The 27,209-nt window shown below is 37.0% G+C and overlaps 2 protein-coding genes across 3 annotated transcripts in view; one reads left to right on the top strand and one right to left on the bottom strand.

Annotated features, from left to right (window-relative positions):
• Positions 1–26,084, top strand: part of DNAJC24 (DnaJ (Hsp40) homolog, subfamily C, member 24) — a 38,110-nt gene extending 12,026 nt beyond the window's left edge. Inside the window, exons 2-4 of the mRNA XM_009334506.1 lie at positions 13,825–13,963; positions 24,009–24,077; positions 25,016–26,084. Of these exons, the coding sequence (XP_009332781.1) occupies positions 13,825–13,963; positions 24,009–24,077; positions 25,016–25,140 (333 nt within the window). The 3' untranslated portion in view covers positions 25,141–26,084. The remainder of the gene's footprint in view (positions 1–13,824; positions 13,964–24,008; positions 24,078–25,015) is intronic.
• Positions 26,085–26,166: 82 nt separating this feature from the next.
• The window catches only part of IMMP1L (IMP1 inner mitochondrial membrane peptidase-like (S. cerevisiae)), a 20,535-nt gene continuing 19,492 nt past the window's right edge, over positions 26,167–27,209 (bottom strand). Inside the window, exon 4 of one of the 2 annotated variants that reach the window (XM_009334508.1) lies at positions 26,167–26,328. In XM_009334508.1, the coding sequence (XP_009332783.1) occupies positions 26,260–26,328 (69 nt within the window). In that variant the 3' untranslated portion in view covers positions 26,167–26,259. The remainder of the gene's footprint in view (positions 26,329–27,209) is intronic. The other variant, XM_009334507.1, reaches the window with a different exon arrangement.

The raw sequence follows: 27,209 nt of genomic DNA, 5'->3' as shown, positions 1-27,209 counted from the left end.
AAATATTAGGAAAAATTCCTTTTTCCTCCTCGTGATGACACTTTGCTCCAAATACCTTGAGTCACAGCAAATATTTCCTTATAGTAACAGTTACAGCAGCAATAATGTTATCTGATATATTTCTGTTCTGATGGTTCTTATTTGTCTCAAGTTGGAGGGCTGCTGTGCTGGATGTTGTGTACAGCAGTGGTTATCTCTGGCCTGAAGGTATGGAAAAGATTAATAATGTGTGTAAAACATGCAAGCAGTTGAATATTGTGCGGGAAGCTCAGATTGATACTTGCACAACAATTTCTGATTATGGCAGACTGTAAGGAGGAAAAAGAAGAATGGACACAGTTTTCACTGGCTAGCTGATCACTGAGTGATGTTAGAAAAATGTCATAGAATGGAAAAGGTATAAGAGATCAGAAGGAAAATGAAACTCTCTTTTTTTATTTTTCCTCAAATGAGGAACATTTTCTATGAATAAGAATCATCCTGGAGATGAACAGCGGAGGCTGGAATCAGTGTCAAAGCAGATAACGAGATCAGGTAGGCTAAAGTTGTTAAAAAGCTTAAAGATTGTTTTTGTTTGGGGAAAAAAAGGAAGAAGAGATGGATTGAAGTAATGAATCAAGAAGATAAATTCCTTGCTCTTTTGTCCAGCTGTCTTTGGATAGACATCCTTTGGGGAAGTTTAAATCTCTATATGAAAAGATTGAGTGTCAGAAGGAACTCTTCACTTTCTGTTTCTCCTCTTCGCAAGTGGAAAAAGCAGGCTGTTTCCATGTTCCCTGCTAACTTCTGCCAATTGAGTGAACATGTTGAAAAGATTGATTGTGGGGTAGGAAGGCAAGTTTAAGACCTGGAATCGTTCTTTTCATGGAAGTGAACGAGTTTCACATTTCAGAGAGACTGCTTTGTTGCAAAATCACTGAAATAAGAAAAGCACCTTCAAAGTAATTTTGGTTTGTGCTGTTTTAGCATAAGACCACACCTTTTATTTTTCTCCCCACCCACCCCCCACTCCCCCCTTTCGAAATACTTGCCATGTGAAGCTTTTCAATACTGAATTGTGCTAGTTACTTAACAGGGGATAGCTTACAAAAATGTAAACAAGTGTGGAACCTGATCTAGTGAAGGTACTTACTTCTTTATGTGAGTATCCTAATGAAGTGCATGTATTACATTCCTGATATTTCTGCAGATGAAATGAGTCACGTATTTAGCCCACTGAACATACATCTTTCCTGTTACAGTCTTTGTGTACAGGAAGGGATATGATCACATCAGTTCAATTTAGAAAGCCTGTAGGGGAGGAAATGTGAAGCAGATACTTAAAAACAATAATAAACTTTTTTATTTGCTTTGGTCTCCATTTTTCATCATGCTAGTGTAGTGCAGAGAAACAATGAAATGTTTTTGATGTAACCTTCTCGTAAGCATTAGGTGGCAGTAGTGTGTTGTATTTGGCAGCTGCTTTGTCGGGTTTTTTATCTTCTGCAATCTTTAGTGCAGTGTAATAAGTGGAGAAAACATGTATTTTATTTCTATATAGTTCTTATAAAATGCTGATTTATGGTTGTTCTGACTGTATGTGACTGTAAGGGCAGCCATTGTTTGGACTCTCGTATGCGTAGGTGGGATTAGCATACTGTAGTTTCTGCACGGTATTCATGACTTATTTTCTGATACATAGTATCGAACAGTGATAATATTAACTGCAAATATTCTGCTGAGAAACATGCTGTTAATGGCTGAGATAAGTTTTTCAGCCTTTACTTTTTCAGAAGCCATTACCATTTCTAAATTTAATATAGCCTGTTAGATGAAGTATGTTTTTATGCTTGTGTTTACTTTTTTTTTCTTAGATAAAAAACAAACTTAGGCTCAAGAGAATGTTGGTAGGGAGATAATTAACCTTTCGTCATAGTGGTGTTATTGTCACTCCAGATCTTAGACAAGTGCGGTTACCTTGTGACCCTTTCAGAGGGTTTTTTCCCTTCATCCTTGTTTCTCACAGGTAAAGGATCTCAAGGCATTTGGAACTGGTGTTGCATTGTATTAATTGGGCAGGATGATCAATTAATAGAAGAAGAGCAAGAAAGTGTTGACAGAACATGCTATCTAATTAGTACCTGATGAACCATGTAGGCCACAGAGCCCAGAGTGTAATGTTGCTTCAGGGTAGCTCCTATACAAGACCTTTCTGTGCAAAATAAGCCTGTAGAAAAGCTAAAAAAGAATATTTTAGCATAGTTCCAGTGTTTGAACAAATCTTCATTGCTGAAAAATTTCACTTTCCACTGTAAACTTGGGGAAAGCTGGGGATACTTAATTCATAAAAGAGCATGTATCAAAGTATCAAGCCTGTGTTTTGTACAAGTCTTGCTCTTAAAAATCATGTAGCCTTTTGTTTGTTTAGGTCTTTTTTTATGTAAGAGGTGATCTACAAATTATGGAAATAGATGAAATAGTTTTTTTAAAATAAAACTATGTAGTTTTTCGTCCTGCTTTTTGGAGTAGTAAGAAAGAAATACTAGAGCAGTAAGATTTCTTGATGGCTCGTGTGATAAAATAGCAAGCAAAATCATTCAAAGTTAAGAGCAGGTAGCACCACAACGCTTTGAGATTCCACCCTAACTGGTTTTCTGTTACATATTAGTTTGTAATAGTTTTTCAGTTGAAAATTAAGTCATTTTGAATTGAAAAGCTCTTAGAGTCTAGCAAGGTAGTGCTGCCAGAATTATTTGGTTACTGGTAATCAGGGTTTTTTCCATTCATTTGTATAAATGTATTGGTAATTAATTCATACTGTTCATTCAGAAATTCTCCCTCCTTCCATGATAGGAGAAAAGCTCAATGTTTACATGTTTAAAACAAACATTTTTCAAAATGAATTCATTTTCTCCTGCAGTTTAAGCTTCTCTACTTTACTGAAATAAACCACTTCCTGTTTTAGAATACTTTTATTGAATAAATCACTTAAATTTTTGTAAAATACTTAAGCATTTTTTTTCATCCTGCCCTAATTTAATGAGTTCAGCTGGTGAAGCTGGAAAATGGCTTCTTTCTGTGACCTTTCAGTGAGTGCCACAGGGTGGGGGCCAAGTGCATGTTTGTCATCTTTTTTCTTGACCAGCACAGGTAGCTAAAACATGTGCTTTTCTTAAATTTAGTTATCCAAAAATTCAAATTCCAGTTTAATAAACGATTTTATAATTCACTCTGTGTTCTGATTTAAATCATCACAGAATGGATTCTGCAAGAAAGAGTTCAGCCCTAAAGCATAACAGTTAGTGTACATAGATTCTAATCTGTGTATCACACTGCCCATAACCAGAGTAAATGATCATTTGGAGTCAGTGTGCTTCATTGCTCAAATATAGCTGTCATATACATGGTGTAGGTAATACCAAATATGTGTGTTAATTCTATTACATGCTGATAGGGATTTGTGGCTTAAAGTATTCAGTGTGACAATATATGTAAAATTAGCAAAAGCGTTAACTTTAAATGTAATTATATAGCTCCCAGAGTGTTGTAATTGCATTATATGGTTCCTTTTTTGTGCTGTGTCCAGCAGGGAGACTGTTCAGCTTTACATTTTGGTTCTCTGTCAATTGATCTGGAACTTTCAATACATGCTGCATAATTTGATTAAAAATATTGCTACAAGCCTTATAATGACATAGTATAGAACTGGAAATGTGCAGTTTTACTGGGGTGTGGGGTGGTGAGGGGAACCCACTCTCCTATACCGTGTTAAGCTTAGCTATAGTATTTCAGATACACAAGTTTAATATCTTGGATAGCTCTAAACATAAATCTGTTGAGCCCTGAGACCAATAGAACCAGAATGTCTAGTTTTGTGATAATCATCATGAGGTCGAGGGCCTTAACCAGCCACACTTTAAATTGCCTGAGGACAGAGATTTCTGGAAGGGTACCCTTTGTCAAAAACCTGAAGTCACTATGAACTTTGCAATGGAGGCAAGGTTTTTCCACTAGCTGTCACATTAGTCTCATGTTCACATTCTGCGGTAAGAGACTTTCAGATGGGCACTTGGATCAAAGCAACAAAACTCTTCCATTTCCAAATGTAATTTTAGAAAGAGGAGGGATGCTGCACTAAGATTGATTTTCCAAACTTGAGTCCAAACTATTGGAATATGAAGACTGAACACTGGCTTTTTGTGGAGAGAGAGAAAAAAAATTGAGTACAAATACAGAGAATGTCAGCCTACCGTATCATTTTGATTCTTGAAATGATTGAGAAGAGTTGTTGATTTCTTAGATACTTAGAGATGCGGCTTAGAACATTGTGTTCATGTGGCTAGATTAAGGAATCTTGTTTTAAGAAATGTAGTTTCTTTCTAATAAAAATGTGTCCAAGTGGTCTGTAGCTAACTAGAGAAATGGACGCAATTATATGACCCAATCCAGCCCTTGTTTAGAAGTTAATTTCTCCAGATTTCAATGAGCATTTGGTCAGATCAACACAGATTTGGTTGTTGGTTTAAATCTAGCCAAGGCTGGTGGTGTCTTAATTGCTACCACAGAGCAACCATTTGGCCTGTGTGAGATGAATGTTGTCAAGGTGCCTTCTGCAAGGCGGACATTCATCCACTGGGAATGTATCAAGAAAGTTTTCATTAATTGGTCCCTTTGTTGGCATTTGTGGCAGAGCGGCCAAAAACTGAGTATGAACAGACACTCTATGTCAGGGGCTGAGATTTATTGGCAAGTCCCAGTAAAAACTGGTATTTACTACATATATTGTAAGCAGGGGTAAAGGCCTTTCCTCCTGAAGAACAGCCTGGCATTAAATTTACTTAGATTTCTTTTTTTGTTGTTGTTTTAAAGGCAGGGAAATGTAACAAGAATTCATACTACGATCGGAAATTAAATAGGAAATAGCTGGTTATTCTTCTTAATGTTGACTGTCTTGCAGCTTCCTTTTAATATGATGTGAAGTGTTACGATGAGCTCTGTAGTCTACAGACAAATTTGCATGGACCTATGCATACTTCTGTCAGATGAGAACACTTGACAGCTTTTGTCCTGACCTCGTTAGCTTAACCTGTAGATAATAACAGTTACAGTTGATAACGTATAAATGTTGTGTAAAGCATGAGAAATGTTTTTAAACATAGTTTCCAATTTTGATACTTTTATGTTCATGTTAACTCCTGCATTTTGTTCTTGTTGTTTTTGAAGGATGCATTTCATTATATTGCAAGGGACATACTGGTAATGATTTGTACATTTTGTCTTAGTGCAACACACTAGTTTGTTGCTAAACTTTGTATAGACCAAGACTGTTTGTGTTAGGCTTTCTGTTCTGCTTGCTTATGCCCATTTTGTCTTTAAAAGAATTTTAACTTATTTTATATTATAATGAGGAATAAATAAAATAATAGTTTAGACTTATTAACCAAAAAACTGTCATATATTGACTTAGAGAGAGAATTCTGATTCTGAAATTTGAATATATTGCCTCCTCAATATTGAGCTTTTGATACAAGAATAAATAGATTGAACCGCCCCACGTACTGATAATGTGATTTTTAAAAGCGCTTGTTATTATTAATCCTTGCAATTCCAGTAAGGAGTCAAAAGTCTCATTCTGTTGGATTCCCAGCCATGAGTCTGGCAGTGTTATTTGAAAATAATGGCTTGGGTTTCTCTCTTCATCCAGCTACTTCCAGTGTTTTCCCTCCTCATTCTTTTTCTCTTCTGAACAGCATAGTATCCAACTCTTATGTCCACTTGCTGTCATTCATCTAACTCTTCTATCAGCGGAAATGGATGTCATTGATGTGTACTGCTGTTATCTCATACTATCCGATGCTCATCCATGGTGACTTTCACTTTTGCAATGTTAATCCAACCGACCCTTTGTTATACCAGTTTTGTGACTTTCACCTCTTCTGTCGGCGATTTTAATTCAATTCTGTCATTCATCAAAAATGGTAGCTTCACCAGATATGGAGTAGTGCTCTATTTGTAAAGTTTGGGTTGAATTTCTCTTCCCTGACCATTACCAAATGTCTTTCACCACTGCTTATTTTTTAATATAAATACTGATCTTTTTACAAACTGCAGGAAGTATTGTAGTGTAGGTCATGAACATTGTGGCTTCCTGTTACTTCTACTGTAACAAAAAAAAAAAAAAGATAATTCATACTTGGCTGGAAGTCTTATTTCTAGCTGCGTTACGTGAAACAAATACTTTCAGGCTATAAAACTGTCATAGCTACTACTATATGCCTAACATGGAGAAAGGGAGAAGAATGCTAAGAGATACTAAGTTAATTTTAAATGTTAATATTCCATCACTGACTCTTATTTACAGCTTAGATTTAGTCATTAGATGTAGTTCCTACAAAAACACAAGTACTTGAATGCACGTAACTAATCCCTGTTAAAATCTTACTACTTGATTTACTCAGGAACTTAGGGCACATCTCTAGCTTTAAATATATCCCTTATTCAAATATAAGCACACATCCCCTATTGAAATAAAGCAGGAATTCAAGACTAGTCTAAACTTGGCAGTTTAATTTAGCAAGGTGATTCCATGAGACTGTAGATAATTTCAGAGTTAAAAATCTTTAATAAATCTTATGGTTTAGAAATTTACTATGCTGTAACTGTTGGTAGTACTGACTGCTTAGTGGTTACTTTGACTCATGGTAGTAAGTCCAGAATAGTCTAACTCTTTAATTTTTCAGTTCTAATGGTTTCATCATTGTTCTATGTCTGTCTTTACTTTTGAATTTTAGAACCTTAATAATGGGTTCCCTTTCAGGGAAAAAAAAAAAAAAGGTGTAAGTACTTGAATGCACGTAACTAATCCCTGTTAAAATCTTACTACTTGATTTACTCAGGAACTTAGGGCACATCTCTAGCTTTAAATATATCCCTTATTCAAATATAAGCACACATCCCCTATTGAAATAAAGCAGGAATTCAAGACTAGTCTAAACTTGGCAGTTTAATTTAGCAAGGTGATTCCATGAGACTGTAGATAATTTCAGAGTTAAAAATCTTTAATAAATCTTATGGTTTAGAAATTTACTATGCTGTAACTGTTGGTAGTACTGACTGCTTAGTGGTTACTTTGACTCATGGTAGTAAGTCCAGAATAGTCTAACTCTTTAATTTTTCAGTTCTAATGGTTTCATCATTGTTCTATGTCTGTCTTTACTTTTGAATTTTAGAACCTTAATAATGGGTTCCCTTTCAGGGAAAAAAAAAAAATAAAAGGTGTAAAATACAAATTAAAAAGTCTGAAAATATTTCTCCAAAATTCTTGTCTCGGGAGAGAAGGCCAAGATTTAATGCAGCCACATCTGGTTCATCCTTTTTATGTTTTTATTTGCTGCTGCAGATTTCTCCAAATGTTTGACAGCTTTGCATGAAATAGTGGAAAGTAGGAAAGACAAAGCTATAGAAAGTGGAGGGTACTCCTTACTTCAACCCTGGAAAAAATTTAGAGCTGATGTACTTCATTTTTTTCAGTCAGAAAAAATAGAAAGTTTACATTTTAAATAGGCTTACTTAAAAGCTGTGTAATTTTAGGGGGGAGACGTTCTTTACAGTTGTCTGTGAAATACATAGTAGTACATGAAAGCACTTCTTCCAAATTTTTATTTAAGTTATGAAAAAGTAGTAGTTTTCATAGAAAACAAAGCCTCCTGTTTTGATGTATGGAACTGGGGATGTGGTGCACCTTTGGTTTTTAAAGTGAATACCCCTTATACACAAGGCAAAATAACCATGGTAATGTATTAAGTAATAAATGAGAAGGAATAGTACTTTCTTAGCCTTTCCTAAATAATCAGCCTTTTCAATTTGTCATGTGGAAAAGTAGTTATGAGCAGAAGTTTGTCTGTACTAAGCGGTTTAGTTATCGTGTATTCCACAGTTTAGCAAGAGATTACAAATTTAGTGTAAAACCTATGCCAGTATGCTTCACCCCTCCCTTCCCAGTAAGTCGTATTAAGTTGATTCTCACTGGGTGCTGTAAGTTTCTTTTGAAAAATAAATTCATGAGCACCAATAAGAAATGTACATTAAATTGATTTAACTAGAAGTTTTCTGCTTGCTAATTTGAATTTGATTAAAATCAATCAACCCTGTTACATTTATTGCATAAAGTTAAGCAACTCGTACAAGTGTTTGGAGGATAGGGACCTCAGTGTGTCATCTCTGTTGCTTGATTTGCTTAACCAGCTATCGTAGTTTCTCATCTTGTGGTATGAGAGTTCTTAAGGTCTGTTGGTATGGTTATTGAGATGTAATACCATTACAGGTATTGACCAAATGGTCTTTATTAACTTCCAGGGATTAAAGTACAGGGATTAATTTTGCAATTCTTAAAGTGCAGAAGAGACCAAACTTCATGGAGTATAAAGTAGGCAGAAATAAAGAATGTAGCAGTTGAATGTGCTCTAGTGTGTTCCAAATTCTTATACAAACCCTGTGGGTGAAAACCATATGTGTGGTACACTGTATAAACAAAAATATCACTGTATAAATAACATATATGATGGAACTCAAGTAATTTTCAGTCTACACTTTTAATTATTTGGTGAATGCAAGAACATTAACACCTTTTTTTCTGAGAGAGAAGTAGTTTGCTCACTTGCTTGTTCTTTATTCTGTAGTAGGTATCAAAGGCAACAGATTAGCATAATTAATTTACCTAAACTAAGATGTTCCATGAAAAATTTCAAAATTTTTGGATACTTAGATAACTGTGAACTGAACCTGTATCTGTGTTTCAGAGTATGTTTGCCAGGTGATATGTTGTTCCCCACTGTTCAGCCGTTTGGGTAAAGTACAGTCTGATGTATATTAAAAATAAGACAGTTCAATACAGTTGTTTTAGAAAGGTATAGTAACGATACTGTAATTGAAAAGGGCATGAGGTTAAGTTTGTATTAGCCGGCTTTTCTGTTTCCCTGAAACACTAAAAATTTCACTGAGTCTCCAACAGATAATGTTTAAAGTGTGTTTTTCATTTGAGCTTTGGACTTCAAGGTTTGTGCTTTTTCAAATTTTTCTTAGTGATTGTAAAAAGTAAACCAAACAAAAACCCTAAAAAAAAAACAACCCTTAAACCAAGAGCCAGAGTCCTCAAGAAATACTATGACAATACGATGTTTAAGATAAACATCAGGGGAGCGAGCAGTATGGTATGTATGTGTAAGGTATTTTTTGTAGTTAACATGAACTAATATATTTCCATTATCAATCAGTTTATTTTTTAACATTCACAGCAACTACAAAGCATCATATGCTGTAAAGTGATACAAATTCCAGACAATCTTTAGTAATGGAAAGAAGTTAGCAAATTACTTACAGTAGAGGTATAAAAAAGGAAAACTCGAGTGAGCATACATCTCTAACCTTCCTTTTCCCCTCCCTCTGTCAGACTTGGGAAGATATCCTTTATTGTTTTTATAAAAGTCCTGTTAAGTAGTAACACGTTAGTAAAAATTACTACTGTGTTTAAAAATCAAGATGAGTGCTCAACGAAAAGCTATTTTTATGGAAGTACTGCTTCTTAAAAATGTTACACATATGCAGCCAGAAAGATTTATATATCCTAAGTGCAGTAATACAGCTGAAAGTAGTGCTCAGGTGCCAGGTATGAATGATATGAAGATAATTTGCACAGATTTTGAGAAGTGATATTGCAGGAGACATTGGGAGGCTCTTAACATTTTGAGTAAGAACTTATAACTGGATGCATAGAGGAAGAGATGAACAATAGTTCAGTTTGAGTAGAAGGAGATAGGTCGAGTAGAAAACAGGCTTGTCTGTTTTCATTACAGAGCTTGTACATGGTTGCAGCTGAGATTAACCCAGAAATAAGGCTGAATGGGAAAAGAGGAGGAGATCAGAAACGTACATCATGTTTCACCTCCCTCAAAACAAAACCAAACCCCCTGGCTCTGTTGAGGCAGCTCCTCTGAAGGGTATGCTGGTGTTGTGGTTTAACCCCAGCCGGCAACCGAGCACCACACAGCTGCTTGCTCACCCTGCCCCCGCCTCCCGCCCCTGATGGGATGGGAGAGAGAATCAGAAGAGCAAAAGTAAGAAAACTCGTGGGTTGAGATAACAACAGTTTAATAATTAAAATAAAAATAATGATAATAAATTGTAATGAAAAGGAAAACAACAAGAGAGAGAAAGAGAGGAACAAAACCCAGGAAAAATAAGTGATGCAACTGCTCACCACCCGCCGACCGATGCCCAGCCAGTCCCCGAGCAGCGATCACTGCCCCCCGGCCAACTCCCCCCAGTTTATATACTGAGCATGACGTCACATGGTATGGAATGTCCCTTTGGCCAGTTTGGGTCAGCTGTCCTGGCTGTGCCCCCTCCCAGCTTCTTGTGCATCTGGCAAAGCATGGGAAGCTAAGAAGTCCTTGACTTAGTGTAAGCACTACTTAGCAACAATTAAAACATCGGTGTGTTATCAACATTGTTCTCATCCTAAACCCAAAACACAGCACTGTACCAGCTACTAGGAAGGAAATTAACTCTATCCCAGCTGAAACGAGGACAGCTGGAGAGGGAGGAGAATCAGAAGGAAGAATATGGTAACCAAGAATGAAGGAAGATACCAAAAAAAGAGTATGGTTGATTAATGTCTGAAGTATTGATGGAGGACATTACTCTCTTTAAACTTCAGTTAAACCTACCAACTAGTAGGTTGGTTGAAACTTTGGTAAGGTGTCCTCTGTGGTTGGTGTCTGAGCTGGCTGAACAGGGTCTAAAACAGCTGGAGAGAGGATACCTCGTTTGTTGTCTCAGAGATGAAAGAGAAGGGTATGGGCAGTTGAATCAAGGGTGGATTTTTGCTACAGACAAGCATTCTTGGATTTTGATCAACTAGCTGGAGAGTAGGAAAAGGGAGTCAATGAGAACAGGCACATAACGAATTCAGATGAAATGGGATCACGGGGGGGGCGGGTGGAAGAGGATTAGAGTAAAAGAGCAGAGGTTTGAGGATTTTTCTTAGTGTAGAGAAAGGAGCAAATAGTTTCAGAAAGCATGGAGACCAAAATGAATGGGGGGGGAGAGAGAGAGATTTTAATTAGTAGATCCCCTACAATGTAGTTGTTAGTTATGTGAAATTGTAGTCTTTTGAATATAAAAATTGCATATGCTACAAATATTAAATTTTCCAAATCTATAAGAAAGAAGTTAAAAGCTAAATGATAGATCTGAAGAATAATGATTTTTCTCCATTATTCAAGAAATGAACAGAATCGCCTTTTCTGCATTGATGGATTACTGTTTTTCATTGACTACTTCCACTATAGTCCAAAATTATTTTTCAGTCAGGCAAAGTTTTGGTATAGCAAAGGAAAAGTGTGACCAATTTTGTTGGGGGTGTTTTCTCAACATTCTTGGCAGGAGAGAAGCTGGTATTCTTAGTGCTGTTTTGGGCAATTGGTCAGTAATGTTTTCATGTATCTGTAAGAAACTGATCTGAGAAGGTGTGGTCTTGTGGCCAATCCAAACATACAACAATAAGAGCAACAGTTTTCTGGCAGTGCCATTCAAATGTAGGTAAGTTTCGGTGGTACTACGTCTGGTACAATATTCCTTGGATAGGCCTTTACATCCTTTGGGGTGTAAGCTTGTAGGAGAATGCTTACAGTATCATCCAAATGGAGTGAAATATACAGCAGTCATGGAACTCTCTTTTTAGGTATTATAATTAACCTGACAATATTTGGGGTGGGTCCAAATTTTAAATATAGCATCTGAAATATTTTACAATAATGAAGTATCATTTTTTAGATAAAATATTGCTTTGAGGAGTAACTGCTGGATGCATACCTCAAACATAATTGTTAAAATAACATTGCTAAAAGAAAACCATATAAGTTTTTAATGTGTTAAAGACTATTTTGCCTTGTGTGCTTATTAAGCATTGATTTTTTTTTTTTTTTAAATGACCTTTCACAAACATTGTATGCAATCAACCACCAAGATTAAAATCCTATTAAGATTGAAATACAACTGGAAAAGCTAAGGTTTTCAGAAAAATGGATTTGAAAACAAACAATACATTTAAATAGTTATTACAGTACAACATGATGAATGCTGACAGAACACTGAATTTAGTGCCTACCAAATAAAGATATAATTATTCATTATCTAATTAGCTATTTAGAATACAGTGACTAAATGCAATGACCAAAAATTTTTTATTTGTTTGTGCCTTAGAATTTTGTCATCTCCAGTTGGGGAGTTAAAAAAGGAATCTCTGAGAGAAACCTTTACGGATCGCCGCTGTGCTTCAGCCATATTTTCTGCAAGTTGCAAGCTAGTCCTCAGTCTTGAATGCAGAGATGAATTCAAGTGTGCTTACTGATATGGTGGAGCAAAAATACACGTTTGTGTACAGACTTCATACTTGAGGTTGCAGGTACATTCATCTGCATATGGAAAAATACCTGTGAAAAAACTTGAGGTCAAAGCTTAGTATTTTGCTTTTATGTACATTCTCTTGTTGTCGTACAGGGGATTTATCTGGGTAATACCCATCAGTGCAAATGGCAGCTACATACATCAGTGAGCAAACAGACTCCAGTAGAAGTAGTCCCTTTAAATTTTTTATTTTATAAAGCACACATAATATTAGTATTCTTTTCTTTCCTTTCCAAAATTAATTATAAACTAAAACCAAAGGGATTCAGTTAATCAGAACTCGGCTCAAACGCTTGTAGAACACGTGTTCTAAGTCTTAAAATCTGCTGTACGTATCAGTGCCCCAACTGACGTTAGTATAAAGGGCGGAAGTTAAAGCTCCAGAATAAGGGATAGCTTTATGTATAACACAGTTAACAGTGGATAGGTCTGATTATATTGCAAGTTTCTCATCTTAAATGCTGTTTCATGTTGGTCCATCACTTATACTGAGCAATTTAAAATATCAAAAAAAGAGATTATTGGAGATGAATTAAAGCTACAGGAAGTTGGAGCTTTGAGGGTTCCTTTTCAGTAGACATTCGAACCAAAAAGAAGTCAGAATACTCTGTTCAGAACCTGTAGTAAAGTGGTAAAGAAAACATGTTGCCATTTCAATTATTATTGCCTATTTAACATGGGATTTCTTGCAGCCATGTCCTTGAATAACCATTTCTTAACTAAAATGACACAATTTTGTAGCCAGTCATCCATGACTTTAAATATTTGGAAGGGCTATTGATTCACTGAACTGGAAGAAATTAAAGATGTTGAGGCATGTTTTCAAAAGTAGAATTACATGTATTATAAATTATATTTGATGATGTATATTCTATTTACCATTTAAATAATTAAAAAAAAAGCTAGGTACACATAATACAGCATTATTTACCTGTAATAGCCTTAACTAAACATTGGTGGTGTCGTTTAAATCAGCTATGTGTAATATTATGAGAGCTGCTAGCACCTCCAGCACCTCCTCTTGTTCCGTGTTGTGGTCCTCTGCATGTACCTATTTCTGTTTGTGGTAGTCATTCTCTCTAGGTAAATTGTCCATAAGACCAATGATTCCATCAGCAAATTATCCAGAAAATGCTGTCAGTGCGCATGGTGACATTTGTGCCACTGGTGGTTTTGTTGCCATTTCAGTGGTCTAATTAAATTGGCAGTTTTCTCTTGTGCCCAGCGTTGTTGTCTCCCTTCCTTTGGCACCTTAGCTCAGACCTTCTCCTTTTCTCTGTCCTTTTAACTGAATATCAAATGCATTATTGATTGCTCCTCTGCCACCCTCCTCACTTCCACTCCCCTCAACTTTTTTTAATTTTTTTTTTTGATTGGCAGTATCATCCAGACAAACAGAAGGCAGATGTGCCAGCAGGAGAAGTGGAGGAGCGCGTGCAGAGGTTCATCGAAATTGATCAAGCGTGGAAAATTCTAGGGAATGAAGAGACAAAAAAAGAGTATGACCTGCAGCAGCGTGGTAGGTTCCTGCCAAGGAGTGCTGTAGTGGCAGCAGCTCTTTAAATAAGCAGGGTCTGGGAGTGGTAGTTAGATGGTATTTTAAAATGCTGTTTATTGCTGAACCAAATGTTTCTTTCACTCTTGTCCTACTTTCAAATGTGGATCCATTATTTATAGCTTTTGCTACACATACATTAGCTAGTGAAAACATTGAATTACTTCCAACAAAACATTAGGTGGCGTTATTCCTAATAATTTGAACAAATATGAAATTTATACTAATTACAAACCTTAGCCCTTTCAATTTTATTAAGGCAGCTTCATTAAGTGTTCTTAAATATAAGTGTTATACTACATTTTGTTGCAGTATCTTAGATACAGGTATTAATCCATTTATACCTAGTGTTCAATGTGTATAGGTTTATAAGCACTTCAGAATCATTAAGACACATTCTTTTTGGTTGTGTGTGTTATGGTAACTTTCGTGATTAATCTGTAGTCTAAACTAGTCTTTTTTAAGCAGGTTTATAAATAATATTCCAATATAACACATTAACTAGGCAGCTCTAGCATGCGTTTCTTTTTATACCTCTCAGAAAATAGCTTCTTAAAACAGTGACAGGCTGTTGTGAGAAAGAAAGGGGGGAAATGTAGGTCAGGTCTGTCACACATGGGCTACCATTACATGAAGTGATAGGCTGTCTTTCTGCTCTGGCCTCAGGATAGGAGTCCCTCAGCCTTCCATTAGAACCTTCAATAAATGTATATCCACCCTACATGTTAATGGGGGGAGTCAATAATAGTGTATTGCCTGTGGGGAAAACACTCAGTCACACTCTGCAGTAACACACTCTGGTCCAGCATTGACGTGTAGCCACCACCACTTTTGAATGTGTCTGATAAAAGCCCACTGTCTCTGCAGCTTGTTATTGAATTCTCTTCCATTGTACATTGGCACACCATCAGACCTTTCTCTCTTGTGCTGATTTTTAACTCCCCTGCCGCTGCGGATACCAGAACTTTGAGAGACAAAGGCTTAGTCATTCTGGTAGATAGGCATCACTGCAGGATAAAGAGAGTGATATATAATTGTATATACCCAGTATGAATTATCTAGTTAAATAATCTTGTATTTCAGACTTTGTGTGGGTTTTGGAAAAGAGGATGGAGGGATGAAAACAGAATTGGTGAATAAATATTGTAAAAGAATGGAAAAAAATTGTATCTTTTGCTAATTTGTTATGTAAACAGTATTAAGATCAAACAAATACATTTTTCACATCAAACTTATTTTTTTAAATGCCTGAATGTGATGCCAGAACAGGAATTTCTGCTACCCAGTGCTCTCATCCTATTGTACTCTTAGCATTGTAGTATCGGCTGCGTCTTCCATTTTCACAAATTGTACATGCACAGGAAAAAAGAAATATTGGAGATTAAGTTAGAAGCCTTTTGTCTGTCCAGTGAGTTTTATCTAAAGCTTAAAATACAGACCATGAAGTTCCATTTTGCTTGGGTCAGGTTAATCCACTGAAGTCAAGACACCTACATCAAGATTTAATAAGCTACTTTGTTTTCCCATGGAATTTAAGGACATTGCTATAAATTAGTTTTGACAAAATTTATTCTACAGTATTTTAAAGGCTATCTGTATTTCCTGAGATTCTTTTGCATCCAGATGAGTTCCATCTCAAGACTCTGTAAAAAAGACTTAGTAAATAAAGAAAACAAATTGTACATTTATTTACACGGGTATTTGGTAATGATAATGGGAGAAATGTATTTTAGTATAGAGGGTGCCATTCACAGAGGACCCGGTGTTTCAAGCTAAGCCACACGTAACATACATGTGCAGTGTTGCTGCATTCTTCGCAGCACGTTCCCTGGCAGCAAAATGATGGTGAAATAAACTCTAGTTCTTTGAGTGCCTGTCAGGCTGCTCCTGAAGTCATGATTCTAGACAAATTCGTAGACACTGCTGTAAAAGCTCACAGAAACAAAGGAATTGAGACAGCCACTAAGGGGAATAGCGATGAGAGACATAATATAGCAAGTCATAAGACTGCAAAGCCTAGGAAGCAGAATCTGAAGGATGCCAGTGTGCATGTCTGTGTGTTAGCAGGAAGTCCTTTGCACTGTAGTCTTTTTCCCTTTTCACAGATTGCTTATTTTGTATGTACCTTCTTGTGTTATACTAACTAAATCTTAATTACTTTGCTCAGAAATTCAGTGGCCAGAGAAGTTCTAAGAAGCTGGAATTCTTTGGGGCTCTATGGTTTTAATTGTGTTTTGTTTTCTTTTTTTTATTGAATCGTTGAGAATAACAAGTGAATGTGCTTTCATAACTTACTACTGCTCTTCTCTGAAGGTATCACAATGATCTACTAACTTTTTGTGCCTTCAGGCCATAGTATTAAAGAGGAAAGGACAAACCTCAAACTGTTCAGAGGTTTGGCTCAAAGACTTATCCAAGCCTCTCTGGTCTGGAAGCCTTACAAGAACTGCCTTTTTGTATGTTTTGTGAATTTTTTTCTAATTCATTGTTTTGTCGTATCTTTAATGACATAAGAATACCCTTTTATAATGGTGAATCTCTTGCTTCCGATCCCCGTGAAAAATTTGGGGGCTGGAAAAAAAGCTGCATAACAATTTACCTATTAAGAATGGACTTTTTTCCTCAACAGATTTTCTTAGAGATTTTTCCATTCTTTGTTTGGTATCTCATTTAGAAAGATTAATATGCAGTTAAAATCAAGTTTGACAGTAATAATTACCAAAAGTTGTTCAGTGAGTTTAGCTCAGAAAAAACTGGTTTATGGTTTCCATATTAGAAGTCATCTGAACCCTGAAAGTTCATGCTTGTGTCACAGTTGGAAAGAATAAAAAACTTTTCTTAGAATCAGAGAATCACCTAGGTTGGAAGGGACCTTCATAGGTCATCTAGATCACTCTCCTACTCAAAGCAAGACCACAGAGGTCAGTTACTCAGACCTTCTCTAGCCTAGTTTTTAATCTCTCCAAGCATGGAGATTCCAGAGTTGCTCTGGGCAGTCTGTTCCAGTGTTTGAACACCCTCATAGTGTAAAAAAAAAAACAAAAAAAAAAACAAAAAAAAAAACCAACAAAAAAACCCCAACCAAACCAAAAACGCCAAACAAAAACCAAACGCCAAACTAAAACAGGTTTTCCTTCTATCAAGTTGAATATAAGGACTCTTTGCAACTTGTGCCTTTCACTTCTCATCCTTCCACTGTGCACCTCTGAGAAGTCTCCTCTACACCCTCCTATTAGGTAGCTGTAGACAATGAGATGCCTGTGTTCCTTTGGCCTCTCCTTGTATGACGTGTCCCAGACCATGCTGGCAGTCCACTGGACTTGCTCCTGTATGTCAGTGCTTTGTGCCGAGGAGACCAAAACTGGCCACAGAACTTCAGATGCAATCTGGTTAAGTGCTGAGTAGAGAGGAGGAAAAAAAAAAAAATATCACTTCCTTGACCTGCTGGCTACACTCTTGCTAATACAGCCCAGTATGGGGTTGGCCTTTGCCGCAGGAGTGCCCTGCTGACTCGTGTTGAACCTGTTTTCCAGAGAAGGACCCAAGGGTCCTGGTGGACAACGGCTTTCCAGCCAGTTGTCTCCCAGCCTGTACTGGTTATTCCATCCCAAAAGCAGGACTTAATCTCTGTCAAACCCTTTGATGTCCCTGTCAGCCCATTTCTATATCCTATCAAGGTCCCTTTGAATAGCAGCCCTGCAACTTCTGTGGATTTTTGTTGACTTAAACACAAAGGAACTGTGTATCTAAACAATCACATAATTAAGATTATTCATCTTACATTTTAATTATTAATGATGGAATGATTACTAGAAAGGTCACAATTAAAATTAAATCCATAAACTGGTGACTTTGATTAATTTCTGACACTAAATGTAGCAAATAATTCAAAGCTAATGATGGGATTGACACTAAAACTAGTTGCTTTTTATGTTTTCGGGGCAGAGGGCGGAGAAATTTAAGAATCTAGGGGTTTTTCCATGTATGGCTCTCAGGTGAGGTTCTATCCAGGATAATATGTTTTTATGTGATGGACACAGGTGTCCGTAAAGCAGAAGTGTTTATAGGGTGGGGGATGTAATCACCAGTAGGAGCTTCCACATCTCAGCACATACCTCCTTTTGATTTTCAATTTTTAAATTACATTTTTTAGAAAAATATTACAGATGCAATTTTCATACATGAATATGTATTCCAGCATCATTTTCCTTTTGTTCTTGCTTCATTGCTTGACGTAAGGAATTACAGGTCCTAACTGGAACTGCCAGTGTTCCAGCTTCTGCCATTTGTCTCTGAGAACGATGCCGGTTCCATCCTCTGTACCTTCCCTTTAGGCAGTGGGGCACAACAAAATCTTCCCTCAGCCTAAAAGATCTCATTTTAAAATATCTGGTCGCTAACTCAGCTTCCACTGACAGTACCAGTCTCTTTAAAACCTAAAAAATCTTTGTGGATGTGTCCTCACTCTCAGTTCGGTTTCTACTGCAGGTTTAGAAAGGGAGTTTTACACAGGTGTGGTCATAAATTAGGAAAATGAAAAACCAAATAGGAGGTAGCTCCTCCTCCCCTTGCTCCTTCCCCGTTCCTCTCCTAGTACAGTCAACTGAAAAGACTGGTTTGGAGATGGTCACTTTCCCATTAATCCAGCATTCCCTCCTGCTCCAGCAATAAAGTCATGATTCTGTATTAAACATCGAGTTATCTTACATAATTTGGTAAATTGGATGCCAGAAGAACAACCTTACAAATCCACTATGAGAATAAGCAGAAGCAAGACAAAAGCCTACCAAAATGCTTTTAATAGCTAGCAGAAATGGCAATTGAACACCTTGACTACCTTATTACAAGAAAGGGAAAAAAATTAATGCAGCGTATTTTTGTTGTTCCTTGTTAAGAAAATTCCTCCTTAAAAATAGTTTTAGACCAAAATAAAGCTTTTAACATGGCCATTAATTTAGGCTTTTCAGTGTGCCAGGTTATACTCTTTAAGTGACAGAAGCGTATGTTCCTTCTCTAGCCACGGATTTTATGGCTGTAGACCCGCAGCTAGTGCTGGAACACAAGCCTTTTACCACAGATCTTTGAAGTTAATTCTGATCTGCATTGGCTACAAGTGAAGCAGTATTTTTTTGTATTTTTTTAACAAACATGGCATTTTGTTATGAATATTTTTTGTGTGACGTTTTTATAATTTCAAATTAAAGTAAGCACAGTGGTTTTTTTTTTTAATTAATGCAAGAGAGTCAAACTTAAGTAATTGTTTAAAAACTAAATAGCCTATTAGAAAAAATTAACTTCTGAAAATATCCAGGTTTTGAGTACTGTGATGATTTTGATACTTAGCAGATACTGTGAACAGTATTTGATTGACAGTACATATCTTGAATTTTTTCTAATTACGTGTTTGGGTTTTTTTAAATAATTCCTAAGAATACATGACTGATAGAGAGCTAGAAAAATCTTTTAAGTATCGTGACTATTTTTACTATTACCATAAACAGTTAAAAGGGTTAAATTTCCATTTACTGCTTGCAACCCTTTCCCTAAAACTCAGCCTTAAATAGCCCAAGAAATATTTATTGTATCCTCAAGTGAAACTTAAATACCTTTCCTCTTTTACGATTTCTGAATGACCCAGCAAGGGCTCTAGTAAAGCTTTACTGAACCAAGCTGCTAATAGTTATTTAATGTTGTTCTGTAGCCTGAAAGAATCTCAGTAGATTTTTCCTTTTAATCTCTTTGAATTGCAGGCTCATAAACTTCTCTGATGAGCCTGCCAGTGTTTTCTTGGATCCTGCAGTTGAGACAATGGAGCTGCAGAATCCTTTCACCTCTTGTTGTCAGACAAATCCAATAGACGGCAAAGCCAGGCAGGCTGTACTTCTTGTGGGTTAAGATTTGTTTTCCAAGTTATGGTAGATGATCAGGTCTTCACAGTTTTTCCCTATATGTTCAGGAACAGGTTTCAGAACGTACAACTGGGCACGCAGAGTTCTACAGCTTGAACAGACGTCGCGTATCAGTTAAGCCTACCACAGAACTCAGTACTGGTAACACCAGCGGTCTTAAATAACCTTCTCCTCCGGCAAGGGAGTGAAAATCAGACACCGGTTTACTCCAGAGAACCACTAACGAGAGAGTGATGGCTGTAGTAATAATGATGTAGATTAAATAAGGAAGAGCACAAGAAATATTGGAGTCACTAACACGCTCTGTGAAAACCGTTAGGTTTGTAGTTCTGCTTGTAAGCTCCCCAAACTCATACTGGGCTGTGCCTCTGTTTTTAAATAAGTGGCTAAATCTGTTTCTGCTGTCTTAAGGTACATTAGATTGGGTAGTGTATTTAATAGGAGAACTAGAAAATAAAAAAGCTTCGTTCAACTCGGGAAAGTAAGTTTCTCCTACTTGAACTGGATAAGCAAATAAATGCAGCATATGCGGTTACTGGATTATGTTTCAAGTTTGGAGGCTTACTGAAGTCAAGAGTACTAATTGAAAATTTACATCTTTTGAGATAACCAGTAAGACTCTTTCAGACTTGAGCATCAGACTAGGAATAACGATCTCTGTTCAGGCTGGGAATTGTATGAGTGATTAATTTTGCCTGTTGATTTTTTTTAATTATTTTTTTATTTTTAAAATTATAATTGCAGTAAAGAATTGGAAAAGCTAGTTGAAATTCTGTTTCCTGGGCTTCGTGCTGTACTATGTTCAGAATAGAAGAGAGGGTAGATTTTTCCTCAGCCGCCACCTTCATTACTTTGCAGGTAACTTCACTTCAGGAAGTACGGAAGCCTCGTGAATTTGCATCTCACCAGTTCTCTTCATGGTGGCATATGGTCCATCTGTCCTTTTTGTATTTTCTACCAGCAAGACACAACCCGGAACTCCACCTCCAATTCTATAAAAGTTGTTCTGAGTGAAATCCTGCTTCATGAATTCCAAATAGGAAGGCCTGGTTTCTTTTTAACTCAATTTTTTGCTACCTATAAATGAAGCTTAGGAAAATCTGCTCTTCCTACAACCTAAGCGAGCATTTTCCTTTGTGAATTTTTCTTCCCAGTATTAAAAAAAACCCAGGTGAAGCGGGAAGCGCTTGCCTTTTTCACACTGTTCTCACAGTTACAGTATTGTCTTCTTCCACCGCAGTGGAGAGACTTCATTTTGATCTCTGCTTTTTTTTTTTTCTTCCTCAAAAAAGAGGAGGAGGAGTCTTTACTTCACACAAGGCCTGCTGGAGGAGAGGCCTCTGACTGGTTTTGTGGGTGTTTTCAGGACATTCATGGTTCCTGTTCTCATGTTTTGTAGCTAGAAGGCTATACCAGACTAACTCCAAGTAATGTCAGAGTTATTTGGCAGGAATTAAGACCATCTGACCTTTTATTTTATTTTGGGCATGTCATCAGTTAACTGATGTTCTGATCAGGTGTTAAGAAAAATGTTGTTACTTTGTATAACTAAAACATTACCCGTAGCTCTTGTTTATGTAACTGAGAGCATGCACAGCAATGAGAATGACTGATTGATAGGTATATCTTCCAGTTTTCTTTCATCTTTACACTCTTGCTGATTTTTTTCTCTTTTTAGACAGCAGTAAAGTATTAGGTGTGAGTGGGTTAATTTTCTTTTAATTCTGACCTTTTCATTACAGAATAGGTGTTCAGCAAAGGTAACATCAAGGAGGCTGCATTGATTCTGTCGTTATTTCCAATGTGTCTGATTTGTTTTAATCTCCTTCATTAAAACTAATTTAGATGAGGCTCATTCTCAAGGATCTCTAATGTACATTTCTGTTAAAATTAGAATAGTTAGTTGCAAAATAAAACCTGGGACTTAATATTTGGGTTTTTGTGGTTTTTTTTTTTAAACTGGCCTTAAATGGCCAATTTAAAAACTGAAAATATAAGTATTAACTCTTCCCCCCCCCCCAGTTATACATAAGGATAGTTAAAATGCAAGGGGTTCATTTCACTACTGGGACATTACATTAATACTTCTACTTATGATACTATACCTTTAAAACTGATAGAGCTATGAAAGGGAAACAATTAAAAAAAAACCAGAAAACAACAAAACAGATGGGTTAGATTTTAAAGTTAATTTAGATAATTAACTATAGAGAAAGCTGTGATTAGCTATTGCTAGGATTATACTTTCATAGTAGCCTTAAACTCCTTTGCAGCAACTTACACTACTTTGTTGTAAGTTAGGAATCTTACTTGGGAATAGCTTGCTTTACATAGTTAGTGTGTGAAATCAACTGATAGAATATGGATCTAGGCCTGTTCTGAGTCACTACTTCACTGTTCAAAATCTGATACCAGCTTTTGAAGAGTAAGGTGGTTGCAATCAGATGATGATGTGTGGTGGTAACGAAGGAAATACTCCATTATCTGATCAGATAAAGGTGTTATTTTTCTGGGGTATTATTGGAGGAGGTAGCTGCAAAGTCCCTTATTCCTCCTTCTCAATCCAGAGCAAAGAGCAGTTACATAGAAGAAGCTGGGAACCATTTAGAATACCTTACAATCTAGTGATTAGGTGAGGCAATCTCTTGGGAATTAAAATAACATAAAATAATCTGGGCCTCTGACTTTTTCAGCAAGTGCTCAATAAGTAGTTCTAGAATAAGAAATTCTTTCACTGCCAACTTACTTTTCATAGAAAGCCGTAGACAACACTATATGCTCTAGAAAGCTTGATGTTATTAAACTATAAAACTCGTTTAAACACTCACTGATCCAAGAGAAGGAACACCTCCTTTCTCAATAACAACCTGATTTAAACCTTAAATAAGCACTAAGCTCCTGAGTCTTGCCAAATCTAAGGCGTTTCTGCGTATGTGCTAAAGATCAGCTTTCAGCGTTTCTGGTTCTTTTACAAAACAGCATTTGGGGAGTTGGAGCTTCCAGGTGTCAGGCAGCAGCTGGGAGGTTTTGTGTAGTAAGTTGTAAGGGGTTTATGTCTGTGTCGTCTCGTGTCCTCCCCCCCCTTTTTTTTTTTAATATTATCTTTTATGGCTTCACTTGTAACTTTGACAAAATCTTACGTTGTCAAGTTAAAGAACTTGGTATGAACTTCGTACATCAGGTATGAGCGTGCTGATAAATTGCAAAACACAATTTGTATTTGTATTGTACAGTTTGCATTTGATAATTTCAGTTGTATCGTACACTTTATTTCATGCTGTACTCTATGTTGGAAGAACCTAGGGGATCAAATGGCAATGGATCTCACGGGTGCAGGCCAGAACTGGCCTTCTTTCTGTGCTGAGAGACTCTTTATCATAAAAGAACACTTGGACTAGTCTTCCCCTAAAAGTGTTTTTCATTTCTCTTTTGTTAGGAATATCTTTTTGCAAGAATCCTGGGGTTCTTCTCAAATGCAACCCTGACATTTACTTGGTGCTTATTGGGGGGGCGGTATTTGGCTTCTCCTTTCTAAAGGCGAATGGGTTGCCTAAGAGAGATTGTGGAGTCGCCATCTGTGGAGATATTTAAAATCTGACCGGACATGGTCCTGGCCAGCCTGCTCTAGCTGATCCTGCCTGTGCAGGAGGGTTGGATTAGGTGATCTTGAGAGGCCCCTTCTGACCTTAACCATTCTGTGATCTTGTGAGAAGTATAGGTAAGCAGACATTCGCAATTGCAGCTTGTGGAACTGTAGTTACAGCCAGGCTTTTAAAAGGTACTTATATCAAAACAAAATTTGCCCCTAATTTCACATAATTGTTTGGATGTGCAAAAGTACCGCTTTCAGTAGTGGCTTAATTTCAGTAATACCGCTTCACCATCTACTTCTCGTGGCCACAGTTGGACATTTTCCAGCTTATGCAGAGATATGGAAACTAAAATTTGAGAACTGCATTTTTAACTGATAATGTGGTCTAGGTATGACTCTCTAGTAGGGACCAGATTGACTGCTAGGTATATAAAACTGTTAATTTATCAGGAAGAAATAAGGACCTGTACATTATCAGGGTTGAACATCTGTCATGTTTTCTTTATAGAAGATAACCTGTCGAAAGAATGGCCGCTACATGCACAAATTCATCTTGAGGATATGTCCTGGAATGAAGGTATGAGGAGCACCTTACTACTTGTTCCCAGTGCCTTTCTTTGTCACTGCAAATGTTTTCTATTTTTTCTGCATCTTATACTATTATGTTGTCTTATTGTAAGTTCTGATTTTTTTATATTTTCCTCAGATTTAGCTATTCTGTTCTCTGTGATTATCTGAATTGGAACTTTCTGTGATACTTTGCATTCCTTCTTCATCCCTTCCCTCCCCACCCTTGCAGTACCACTTTTCACCTAGCTCTCTTCTTGTAGTATAATTGAGTATTTAGATTTCCAGATTCTTCCCAAATCTTTCATGCATCTTCTTGCTCTTTCTGTGATGGTAGAATGCAAGTGTTTTCATACGGATTTTTTTTTCATCTGACAGTGTGTTACTTCTCTCCTTTATATTTCTCTAGCTTTTACCATTTACTTGCTTTTTGGACGAATGGCTGATTTTTTTTACTTAAGCTGTGGGGGGGAAAATCCTATCTACTTTCCTTTCTTCTGTTTGTTTTATGTTTGTTTCCTGGGTTAGCAGACTGTTTTGGAACCATCCTTGATCTGTCAATATGTATAATTAACACCCCTTAGTTTGTTCTTAACTGCTCTCTAAAGATCTTGGTACTTTGTCAGAATTAAGTTCTCATTCAGAAACATCCAGTGATGTAGTCCTTTTAACATGTCTGTTTCACTGATGTGCACCTTTGTATTATTTGCTCTTTTAAAGAGACTACGCTGATGCTGGCTGTTTGGCATAAGAATGCCTCACAGTCACTGAAACGCATCTTAACAGTATAGTTATTTTTTGAGCAACAGATGGTAGCACAGGTACTGATATTCACAATCCACACACAAACTATGCTTTGTTATTAAAAGCAGCTTTGTGAAGAATATCCGCAATAAATTCTTGATTCTTCTCAAGGACTAAAGGCTTTTTTGTTTTCTTTTTTGGCAGATGAACAATGTTACACTCTCTCATGCCGATGTGGTGGGAATTACACTGTCTTCAAGAGCGAAACCAAAGATGTATCTTTAGTTTGTTGTGACACATGTTCGCTTGTTATCGAGATCCTTCAATGATTGTTTCAATCAAGCACGTTAAGAGTTACAAACTGTTTAAAAGACTGGACAAACAGCAGACAGCATCTGCTAAGAAATGTATGTTAAAGAAAAGGGAGGCACTACCAGAATGAGCTCTGTCAGGCTTAAGAAAGGAAATGTGGCCATTTGCTAACATAGCTCTGCAGACACGAGGCTTGGTTATTAAAAACCTCCAGAACAGAACACTAAGTTCTGTACAACTGGAATATATCTCATGATCTAAATGACATTTCTTTCCCAACAAATGACAGAGTGGCTTCTTTCAATCTCGGTCTATATCAACTATACCTTAGGCCCTACCTCTTAGATTAAATCCTTTTAACAGCTCAGATGACAAAATTTAATCAGGAGGCATACATGTGAGAATGCTTTGAAGATAATGAAGAGTAAGGCGCATTAATGGGAAACGGGAACATTTTTTCTATTTAACTTCATTAAATCCTCACAAGGACTTGAGCCTTGGACAGAGGTGGCAGAGACCTGCAGGTCAAACAGGCTGGTAGCAGGTCCAGTGCCCACGCACCGGACTGTAACACTGCATCTACGTTAACACTTTTGAAGCAACCCTCTCTGCCATCTGAACAAATGCAGTCTTCATTCCTTAGACAAAAACTAACCAGGAAGCTGTGCTCTGGGCCCTACTGGGTATACAGTCCACTGGGCCAACCTAGAGCTGGCTTAAGGACAACCCTACAAAACCCATTAAGTGACTAGCAGATCCGGAACCCCACTGCTGCTGTTTTCAGTTCCAATCCCACACTACTTGCTAATGTAGGCATAGCCTGCGTGTGGCTCTGGATGTGTGACGATATAATAGTGCATTGGGCCTTTTTCATCCCCTGTTAACAGTCAGTGCTAACCTTGGCTTGTAGTAAAACCCCAAACTTTTAATAAATCCAATGAATAGCCAGAGGAGACAGAGTAAGAGGCATATCATTTTTGTTGAGACAGCAGTATATCATTCCCGCTTTCAAGTTAGATGTAATGTCAGAAAGAGTCATCTTTGTCAAGTAATACTTTTGTTTATTCTAAGGAAAAATAGTTCTATTGATTTTAGTAGAAAATGTTATGAAAGCTGGCAATAGTCACTTAAATGGTTTAATCGTCAAGAAATCTATGGCCATTGGGGCTTGCACGTAGAAATCCAAAGTCATTCAGAGGCCATATCTGTAAAATAAAATACCGTTATAAGCAATTTTTATCACAACTCAAAGTTCAGTATTTTCATTTGTTAGTGTTGTAATCGTTTCATAAACTGCATAATTTTTTAGCTCTTTGGTTGACAGGGTATATGAACTTTTCTCACTCGTGTGTTTCTTTTACTAGGAGTAATAAATACTATATATCAGGAGGAATCATCATTCCGTAGTGGCTGGAGACAACACTAATTTATACACAACATGCTTTGCTATGGAGAGCCTCACAAATTACATTTTTTTTCAGCCTTGGAAATAAATACATTCCTAGAAAATCACTTTTAAATTCAGAGTTTTCTAGCTGGTAAACCTCTTCACTTAAAAGACAAAGTATATATTTTTCATCCATCTAGAAGAAAATACCACGAACATCACCTCCCAGTCAAAGTAGTTCTAAGGTATACATTTGTATTTTCAACATGGGCATCTGAACTGCAAACACCAAACCCTGGAAGAAAATTCCATAGGCTTATAGGTAAGCTTATACCATGCAAATAGGTATAAAGGGGTGGAGTGCCTGCCACCATCAGGGGCTCTCGACCAAGGGGCTCCTCTGAGAAGGGGACTACTATGCGGAAAAGGAAGGAGTACAAATCATGACCAAGTACAAGCACAAGTGTCAGAGAATGATGCCCACCAGCAAGAAAAAAACCTTTCTCTCCAGAACACTAACTACATAGCTGTTCATACTACTGAACGCTCCCAGGAGTACTTTCCTCCGAACATTCACTAATTACATGTAGGCTGGTCTTGGATGCAAAAAAACCTAATAGGGAACCAAGGACATTCTTTTACACTTAGTCGTTTGTCTCCCTTGACTGCCTGTGTCTCTTCGCTACACGCTCTTTCAAA

Source organism: Pygoscelis adeliae, unplaced genomic scaffold (assembly GCF_000699105.1).
Source record: "Pygoscelis adeliae isolate BGI_AS28 unplaced genomic scaffold, ASM69910v1 Scaffold171, whole genome shotgun sequence".
NCBI lineage: Eukaryota > Metazoa > Chordata > Aves > Sphenisciformes > Spheniscidae > Pygoscelis > Pygoscelis adeliae.
Note: the sequence above shows the minus strand (reverse complement) of the source record. Positions and strands in the feature narration are given on the sequence as shown.